Consider the following 10013-nt stretch of genomic DNA (forward strand, 5'->3'; position numbering starts at 1 on the left):
GAGGGTCAAGTGAGGCAACAGATGAAGTGGTTGTGCACATGTAAGATATTCTTTATGAAGACAGAGCAGTCAAGGTGCTTACAGGCTGATTAGGACAAAAACATGTATACAAGTTTACCGTAATACAAGGTAGAATGTGGGAAGGGTCATCAGGGTATAGGATACCATAGGAAAATAAGAGTTTCTCACACATGGAATATGTTTGGCAGGAGGAGCTCTGGTGCAAAGGCTTTGCAGGTCAGTTAGACTGGCAGGAACAGAGAAGATCAGTGAGGCACAGGAAAGCCTTGGTTCTGCTCCAAAGGGATTTTCCGCTCTCCTGTATCAGGAGCATCCTCACTGCTCTCCTGGGATCACGTGGTTAGTTGAGTGTTTCACATGTACAGGGCACCCCAAGTGCTGGAGAGGAAGAAGCCCAGTCTCTGCCCTCTAGTACTTGGGATGATAACTACTGCCAGGGATTATGATCATCACCTGGTGTCAGAGCTGGTTCCAAGAGGCCTGGAGGCTCTCAAACCTCCAAGGGCTTATTTTCTAAGAGAAAGAGTAGACTATGAACACTAACACTTATTCTACTATGCAGAATGCAATAAGTGGCTTAAGAGAGTTGAACCTGCTTCTCAGAATGTTCATAGGAGGGTAATTTGCTGGAAGGATCAGGCTGGTCTTCATACAGGAGGCAAGTGTGGAGCTCTGAAAAATAGCCTAGGGAGTTGGGAGGATGGTGCCCTCAGAGGAAAACCTGGGGAGATCAAAGGAAGTGACCCAATGGACATGTCCCCAACAAGAATAGGACCTTTCTTGCAGCAGAGAATAGGCAATAACAACTTGTAAAAACGCTGTTTCTAAGAGCCTGCTAATATCCTAGAGAGGATTTTGCATATATTATCTCTAATCCTTAAAACCACTCTTCAAGGTAGGCACAACCCCCACTTTACAGATGAAGAAATGAGGTTAGGACAGGATTTGCCCAAAGCCACCAAGCCAGTTGATGGGGGAATCAGAAGTCAGACCCACATTTGCTTGGTTCCCTTCCAAGTGCATGAAAAAAACTTCAAGAAGTACAGATGCTTCCATACAAAACAAACCAAGATGGACTCAGAACTACCACTGCCCTGCCTATACAACATGAGCACCACCCACTGCATACCTACTCCCAAGCCTTTTCAAATCTGGTACCTACTTTCTACTGTTCCACTTCACTTGGCCCACCCTATGCCCCACCCCCTACCTCCTCCATCCCAGTTTCACCCACTCCTAAAAATGATCTCCCCACCCCAATCCCCACTTTTCTCTAGCAGAAGGCCCGAGACATGTATGCAGAGGAGCGGAAGAGGCAGCAGCTGGAGAGGGACCAGGCTACAGTGACAGAGCAGCTGCTGCGAGAGGGGCTCCAAGCCAGTGGGGACGCCCAGCTCCGAAGGACACGCTTGCACAAACTCTCGGCCAGACGGGAAGAGCGAGTCCAAGGCTTCCTGCAGGCCTTGGAACTCAAGCGAGCTGACTGGCTGGCCCGTCTGGGCACTGCATCAGCCTGAGTGGGGCTGGTCACCTGCCACTTTGCCCTGCCCTCTGCCTCCAGGGCCCCACTGCCCTTCCTTTTCTTGGTGAAAGGCATCTCCTTTCCTGATAATGAATTGTGTTCCCTTTGCTTGGCTGGGGAGCGCCCCCTAGGCCAGGTCTGCTGGCCATAGATACCTTTGGGATGCCTGGGACAGGCTCCTGGGGAGGATTGAGGGTGAAAGTCTCCCATGAGTACACTAAACCCAGGTCTGGTCACCAATAGGGTTTGGAGACAAAGGACCCCAACTCATCAGCTGCCTGTCTCTTAGACGCACTTTCTTTTTCCACCAGCACATCCTTCAACACAGAATTTCAGGGAAGAGTTCTCCCCAAAACCCTAGCTCTTTACCCATCCATTTTAGCCTTCCACCCAGCTTCCACAAAAGATTTGGCTCTACCTTGGATCTGCTAGTAAATAACTAATAGGCAGCCAGTTATTTGGGTAAGGAAAAAGGGGGCGGGAGAGACAGAAAGAAAATTTGCCCATCTGCTGCTCCTCCCCCTTGGCTCTCCACCTGGGATTTGCTATTGAATCTCTACCCCCCTCCCACCATGCAGTACTGATTGCTCACTGAAAGACTCAGCACCCCCAATGGTGTGCGGAAGCCAGGCGGGCGATTACAATCCAATTACCTATTGTGGACTCAGCCCACACAAGCTTTTCTCCTCCTCTTGCAGGGCATGGGGCCAGGCTCCACTCCCAAGTGAGACTGGCCCCTTCCATGGTATAGGGTAACAGAAGGGCCTGTAGGCCCTGGTGAATCGAATCCAGCACAGGCCTTCTCCCCTGTAAGACGACAGGACTGAGCAGAACCAAACACTTCTGCCAACTGACTCTGCTCCCTGCCCTCACCATCTCAAACTCTGATTCCCACTCCACTCTTCGAGGTTTCTCTCAGCTTTTTGATCTGGCTCCCAATTTATTCTTGGCATGGCAAAGCTTGTTCTAGGTCCTCTGCTTGTGAGGGTCAAAGCTGTGTCCTTTTCCTTACCTCCCTCTGCCAGGACTTGCTGCAGAGCTGCTGAGAGGATTAGTGCCTTTGAAGAGCTGTCTGCCTGAGCAACTCCATTTCAGGTGCCCCACACGGGCAAGTACCAGCCAGCAACACCAACCAAATGCTACTCTCTTTAGTAAAGTCCATTTTACTTTTACTTTTTTTTTTTTTTTGAGACAGAGCCTCACCCTATCCTGCCTGGTCTCGAACTCATGACCTCAGGTGATCCGCTGGCCTCACCCTCCCAAAGTGCTGGAATTACAGGCATGAGCCACTGTGCCAGACTTCCCATTTTACTTTCTGCAAGCTGTTTCCCTAGCAGCTCCCTCTAGGGGAGAGGTGAGATCTTGCAAGCAGTAGCAAGAGCACACAGGAAACCTCTAACTTTCCTATACCCCAACCCTCTCTTCCCCTTTCTGTCCCCGAATACCTGGCGGCAAGAGACCTCTTGGCTATTGTCCTTGCTCCCAGAATCAAGCATAAATGCCAGACAAGGCGATTGAGAAGTCAATCAATGCACCCTTTGGCAAGCCCCCATCCACACCTGGCACTCCCCTCTACCAATCCCTGGCACAGGGTTCCTGGAGAGCAGGTGCTGTACATTTTCCAGCTTTACAATGGGGCTGTTGACAGCCATAATTAGGAAGGCATGAATTATGCGGCTATAATGCAGAGCCCTACAATTAAGGCGGGAATGAGGAGCTGGAGGCAGCAAACGGAATCTGCCCTATGAGCGTGGCTGTTGAATCCTGTCTCCTGGGTCTGACTTTCCGTAATATGATTGGGGTACAGTAGAGGTGATTAATGGGGCTGGCATCTCTCTTTGGCCTGAGGTTCTCTATTCTGGGAAAGGTACAGAGGGTGGAGTAGGGAGAAGCCGCCCCAGGAGGCGGTGGTAGGGCTGGAAAGAAGAGGCAGAGAGGTTGTCGTCGTCGCCCAGCAGCAAGGGCTGCAAAACAGTTGAACTCCTGGTTGCTTTGGACATATATGATTTGTACAAGCCAGGTTCAACCGTTGCCTCAAGAAATCAGATGGGACCAATTTAGTGTCCTTCCACCTGTAAGCCAAGCCCCCATTTGAGGACATCTATCGTATTGTGTTCTGGGTTTCAAATAGAATTTTTAAAGATTCTTAGATGTAAAACTTGTTTGCTAACTGCAACGGAAGAACACCTTGTTTTGCTGCTGCAATTGCCTACCCTCCCTCAGGTGCACTTAGCTAGCTCCAAGACCCTGGCTTTGGACTAGGAGGCACTGGAAGAGCCCTTTTGCCATCACACCACCTGTTCCTCTACTTGTTTCCTAATTCCCGGGCGCTTTCCTCCACCCTCCTTTTCCTCGCGCAAGTGAAAGGCAGCCAGCTTGACAGTGTGGAAGGAAGGATTTCGCCAGCTGCGGCTGCAGTGCCCAGGCTTGGTGGCCGCGTCGGGTGGGGGCAGCTGGGCTAGATGTCTCCAAGGGGGGTAGAGTTGTAGGGGGAGGGGAGTGCTGGTAGACCTCGGCGGCCGCTCTCCACCATACTGTGACAGGGTCTGGAGGTTTGGGAATATAGCGGCCTTAAGGGAGCCACCCGACAGGCGTTGGGGGTGGGGGCTTCGATAGTATTTGGGGAGGCGGCTGCGCAACGGGTGCTGAAAGGACAGCTCCTACCTGCCCCACGGCACCCAAAAGGCACCTCTGCATGGAAAGTCTCCCCTTAAACCCCTAGCCCACCTCGAGTGGGACCGTCTTTCAGGTGAGGTGCACGAAAGGCTTTCCCGAAGTGGCAGCTCGGAAGGATGAACGTCCGGCTGCGCCAAGCTGACTTCCCCGCCTTTTTCCCACTTCGGCGTCAGCCTGGGCCCTGGGAACTGCAGCCTGTGCCTCCAGCTGCGCGCTTCCTTCTGCCTCCAGTGGAGCAGGGCAGTGCAGCCAGGCCTCGCAAACCCCTCTTCTGGGGCCCCCAGCGGGAGCAGGAAGGAAAGCGGCTGAGATGCGCCCTGAGTGTCGCTTGGCTTGGAGAAGTGGGTGGCTGGGTTGCATAAGGTGGAAGGAACTTGCTAGTTTGCAAAAGACAGCTCTTGGCGGGAGCCGGAACCCCGAGCCCGCCGACTCGCGCACCCCTCCTCATTTACTGCCTTCGACGCGCGCCTCCCCGACTGCGCCCCCACCCCCTCGGCGCGCCGCCGTCTCGCGCGCACTACCCCCCCCCCACACCCCCCTCCTCACTCCCTCCAGAGGAGGTGAGTTTAAACCCCGCCCACGTGACCCCAGCTGGGCCAATGAACGGCGGCGGGAGGTGAAATCCGGTTCTAACCGGTCCGGGGCTCCCAGCGCTATAAAAACTTTATAAACCCCCCCGGAGCCCGAGCAGTGTGAAGAAGAAGAGGCGAGAACGACCCCCGGACCGACCAAAGCCCGCGCGCGCTGCATCCCGCGTCCAGCACCTACGTCCCGCCGCCGTCGCCACCATGCCCAAGAGAAAGGTACGTGGCGCGAGGGCCGCAGGCGCTGGGCCGCCACTGCCGCCACCACCGCCGCCGCCGCCTCCCTGGTGCAGGGCGCGAGAATCGGCGCCGGGCAGGAGCTAGCGTGGCCTCCCCGCGCGGGGGCTCGAGGCGGTTTCGGGCGTCTCGGGGCTAACCCTGAGTGGCTTGGCTGCCCGCGGGCGCCAGAGGCCATATTGGAGGAGCGGCGGCCGCGGCGGGAGGAGCCATGTTGGCGGCTGTTTATCCCGCTCTCCTCGGGCTCGCCGCCCCCGCCTCGTGCCCCCTCCCCCAACGCCAGGGCCCCTTCCCTCCCCTCCCTGCGGGCGGGCAATTCAAACCCGAAAGGGCGGGAAGGCGGCGCTCGGGGTTGGCGGGCGGGGGAACGCGCTGCCGCCAAAAAACCGCCGCCGTGAGGGGGCGGGGCTTGTGTGGTATGGCCCCGCCCCCTCGCCCACGTTCCCCGCGCACGAGACGCGCGCTGCCGCCGCCCACGAGTTCCCCGGGCTGCGCGCGCCTCCCTCTCCCGCCCTCGACAGCTGCCATGGTAACGGCGCTGGGCTCCGCCTCCGGAGGGGGTTTGTTTGCGCCATCTGCAGCTGTTGCTCCTGCCTGGCGCGGTGGTGCGGGCTCGGCTGCCCTCCCCGGCTGCGCTCCGGCTCAGCCCTGGCTTCTCTGGGTCGGCGAGTTGGGGCTCCTGCGCGCGCTTCGTTCTTATACGGACGTCGGGCTCACTCATTTGTTTATGTCCTAAAAAAGTTGTGTGGACAACTGCTTTAATTTTCTTTGTTAGCACTCTAAAGTTTAGGAAAGAACTAAGAACTACCTCAGAAGCTGCAGTTTTTTGTTCTTGTTTCTTATAGGCTGAAGGGGATGCTAAAGGAGATAAAGCCAAGGTGAAGGACGAAGTAAGTCATTCTCTCTTCAAGGGTCAAAGCTTTGGACTAGCAGAGGCCACCGGACTCGGTGATTAACCTGTGTCCTGAATTTACACTCCTATAATCTAGAGCCAATTGATAAGAAACTTTTTAAAGCGACTTACCTGTCCTATTTCTAACTTTCTCGTTGTCTTTAATAGCCACAGAGAAGATCCGCGAGGTTGTCTGCTGTAAGTGTATGCTTTTGAATTTTCGTATTTGTCCCTGAACCAAAAAACAATTCCCTTTGCTTCCCATGAGTTATGGTTAGTGCCTGGTTTTGAATGATTGCCTCCACTTGGGACTCTTGCCCCTTTGGGTTTTGCTGGTTCTGAAATTCTGATGCCTGTAGCCAAAGTGGGACATTTGAGTGGGCTTCTGGAGATCCAGCATTCTAGAAGAAAACCAGCCACAAAAACTTTTCTGAGGAGGAGGAGAAACTTCTCTGCCTTTGGTACTTTTGGTTGGTTGGTTGGTCGGTCGTGGGTGGTTTTCTTCAGTCCATTGTACTGATGTTCCATTTTTCCTCTCTTCCTGCCAAAAAAAGAAACCTGCTCCTCCAAAGCCAGAGCCCAAGCCTAAAAAGGCCCCTGCAAAGGTAAGTGCTAACATTGGAACTGATCATTTTCACAGAATGAGGACTGTTCTTAGTGCCTTAGCTTAATTAGCATAATGGTGCCTCCATTAATGGAGGTTATAAACTGGATAGTTTGCCTCATCCCTGTCATTCATACCGTTGGTTTCTTGATCAAGAGTTGTTTTGTTAGTTTGTAGGAAAATATGTATTTAAATATTAAATACTCCAGGGTTTAAACTGATTTATTCTTCTGTTACTTAGATAGGAAGTTTTTAGTAGTAAAGATTATAGCAAATTACATATAATTTAACCTAGTTTTGATCAGTTGTTCTTGTTAACTGATCAAGGGTTTGTGTTTTATCTTCAGTAAACAATCCTACCTTGTGCAGAACTTTGCAGACCATACCTTGGGAATATGAAATGGGGAGAAATACTTTTTTTTCCCCCCTTTTTCAGAAGGGAGAGAAGGTACCCAAAGGGAAAAAGGGAAAAGCTGATGCTGGCAAGGAGGGGAATAACCCTGCAGAAAACGGAGATGCCAAAACAGACCAGGTATAACTGCTGTTTCACCCTTTGTTGGGTTTGCTCATTCGGTTAGTTGCTGATCTCAAAAACTTAATTGCCCTTTTTTTTATATCACTCCAAATGTACCATTTGGTCCAGAATCTGCTTGTGGCTTTCCTGTTAAGTCCTGGATTCTTGAAATCTCTCCTGTCAGCTGAAGGGCATTGTGTTTTATACTACATAAAGTTTTCAAGCTAGGAGTAACCTCAGGTCTCTAATTCTGGTGTTCCTCCTACTTCAGTTATATAAGGCCCAGAGGAGAGGTGACTTAGCACAGTTACCTAGTAAGTCATTCTCAGAAGAAATACTGAGTCTCATAACCTGAAACCTGAACTTTGGCCTGGGAGCAAAATGATGCTGTAGGTGGAATGTGAACAAAGATAGTTTTGAAATCTACACATTCATTAATTTGTCTGTTTTCTTTTAGGCACAGAAAGCTGAAGGTGCTGGAGATGCCAAGTGAAGTGTGTGCATTTTTGATAACTGTGTACTTCTGGTGACTGTACAGTTTGAAATACTATTTTTTATCAAGTTTTATAAAAATGCAGAATTTTGTTTTACTTTTTTTTTTTTTTTTTTTTTTAAAGCTATGTTGTTAGCACACAGAACACTTCATTGTTGTTTTTGGGGGAAGGGGCATATGTCACTAATAGAATGTCTCCAAAGCTGGATTGATGTGGGGAAAACACCTTTCCCTTCTAGTTTTGAGAGACTTCCTCTTGGTTCCCAGGAGGAGGGATTCCCTACTTTGACACACATGGCCACCTTGGCACAAAAGCCTTGTGGTATGGAAAAACAAATTTGTTTTTATGTTCTCTTCTCCCTTTCCATCTTTCAGCATAGACTTAACTCCCTTAAGCCCAGACATCTGTTGGGACCTGACCCCTAGTCAGTGGTTACCAGTGTGTCAGGCAATCTGGACTTTCCAGTGATGCCACTGAGATGGCACCTGTCAAAACAGCATGGTTCCATTTCTAGATTGTGGATCTTCAGATAAATTCTGCCATTTTCATTTCACTTCCTGAAAGTCAGGGTCGGCTTGTGAAAAGTTGTTAAACAACATGCTAAATGTGAAATGTCAACCCTCACTCTAAACTTTCCCTGTTCAGAGCATCAGATGAAGACTTCATTGGGTTTTATAGTGGCTTTCTGATTTTTGGTAGTCCATTGAAGAAGGGAGTTTGAAAGTTGTTGTATACTGTTAACGATTGTCTGCCCATGTCCTGCCTGAAATACCATGATTGTTTATGGAAAGTATCTTTAATAAAGCTGGATACAGTTTGGCTTGGAATGCTGCCTCTGATCTTTTCCCACAAGTAGGGTAACCTGGTTTATCCAAGTCTCTTGGAACAGGGTGCATTCTGCTTTGAGGTATTCCGTGTACAGTCTAATGATCTTTCACTGATACAGTGTCAGTTTCCAAAACACACAGTGCTAGGTGGAGTTAGGAAGGATTCCAGAAGTAGATTTAGCTAGTGGTGAAAGGCTGGGAGTATGGAGTGATTTCTGTACTTGGTTATGCAGCATTCCCTGCAGTGTTTGTTTTTTGCATGACTCCGAATACATGAAGTGTACTAAATGCAGATTTTTGGTAGATCTGAGGTTTTGCCTTGGTAGCTGACAGGAGCCTCTCTACTTCCGTCTGCATTTGCAACCTCTATAAAATTAGTAAATTAATAGACTCATGTCAGAGAGGGCCTGTGCCCCTGTGAATGTGTACACAATTGTTCATTTGTAAGGTAGATGACACTTTGCTCTAAGTAGACCTGCAGGCAAAGACAGAATGGGGTCTTGCCTGATTGAGTGTGGAGATGCAGAGAACCCCATGTTTCTCTAAGTGAAATGGCAAAAAGTTATTTGTTAGAATATGGAACTTGTAACAAATTGATGTTTGCACCTTAAATTTGCTTTCACAGACCTCCTGGCTGTATTGGACAGGAATAAAGAAAGTTGGAGACTACAATTGCCTTGTCCACTCTCTTGGTCAAAAAAGTATCGGTTAAGCTCACGAGGTTTTTTGTGTATCATCTCTCAAGTGTTGAGATGTTTGTGTAATGTAAGTACCACACTCATAGATGAGGAAGCAGGCACAGATGAAGAAACTTGTTGAAGGTTATGTGTACATCTCATGAGCAGCAGAATCAGGATTCAGACCCTCAACTAGAAAAAGTCATCTCTGACACATTCAGGTTAAAATACCATTTGTCCATGTAGCCAATTACTAGCCGTTTATTTTCATTGTTGCTGAAGTCATTCTAGGTTGTAGATAGGTAATTTTCTTTCTAAAAGTGGTATCCTCTTCCATAGGAAACTTAGAGACGTCTTAGAGTGGTCAGGGGTAGTAAGCTGCTATTTGAGCAGAGGTTGCAGAATTTGAGAAAGCTATAGCTGGGGTTCTTCGTTGGTAGCAAGTCTGCTGAGCCCTGGGCTATGCTAGCATCTCTGCCTCATGGGCTTTAATCTTTGAGTCAGTCCTGTGAGATACAGGTGTAGCCCCATTTTGTAGTTGAGAGTGAGGCTCAGATGTGAAGCAACTGGCTGAGGTTAAACTTGGTAGTCTGTTTTTACTTATTTTCTGGCCCTCTTCTTGTTGCCAAATAATTACGATGAGTAAGGTGAGCTTGAACTTTTTGGAGTTTTTTTTTTTTCCCTTCCTGGAAAATACTGATTTGACTGGCTCTGGACCATGAAAGTAGCTGGGCCTAAAACCAAACCAGACATCAAAACGTGGTAAGGACCATTCACTAAGATAGGCATAGTAGCATGCTCAGTGCCAGCCCTGTCTCCAGGCCCATTCTTATGATCTCAGGAAAAGTCACCAGATGCTTGGGCTCTAAGTATAAAAAAAAAAAAAGGTAAAATAAGTGGCACAAACAAGAGGATTCATCTCCTGATACAAGTCCCGAGGTTAGGCAGTTGTGAGGACCCAGGTG

General features: G+C 49.6%; 2 protein-coding genes across 6 annotated transcripts in view; both read left to right on the forward strand.

Annotated features, from left to right (window-relative positions):
* DHDDS (dehydrodolichyl diphosphate synthase subunit) overlaps nt 1-3701 on the forward strand; it is a 43161-nt gene extending 39460 nt beyond the window's left edge. For 3 of the 5 annotated variants that reach the window (XM_010380409.2, XM_030942002.1, XM_030942001.1), the window contains one exon: nt 1299-3701. In XM_010380409.2, the coding sequence (XP_010378711.1) occupies nt 1299-1538 (240 nt within the window). In that variant the 3' untranslated portion in view covers nt 1539-3701. The remainder of the gene's footprint in view (nt 1-1298) is intronic. The other 2 variants (XM_010380412.2, XM_010380410.2) reach the window with 2 other exon arrangements.
* Nucleotides 3702-4196: 495 nt separating this feature from the next.
* Nucleotides 4197-8371, forward strand: HMGN2 (high mobility group nucleosomal binding domain 2). The gene is made up of 6 exons (XM_030942003.1): nt 4197-5022; nt 5886-5930; nt 6101-6130; nt 6487-6537; nt 6973-7068; nt 7508-8371. Exons 1-6 carry the CDS (start codon nt 5008-5010, stop codon nt 7541-7543), a joined length of 273 nt encoding a protein of 90 aa, XP_030797863.1. The 5' UTR covers nt 4197-5007; the 3' UTR covers nt 7544-8371.
* The last annotated feature ends 1642 nt before the right edge of the window (nt 8372-10013 follow it).

This window comes from Rhinopithecus roxellana, chromosome 12 (assembly GCF_007565055.1).
Source record: "Rhinopithecus roxellana isolate Shanxi Qingling chromosome 12, ASM756505v1, whole genome shotgun sequence".
Classification (NCBI taxonomy): Eukaryota; Metazoa; Chordata; class Mammalia; order Primates; family Cercopithecidae; genus Rhinopithecus; species Rhinopithecus roxellana.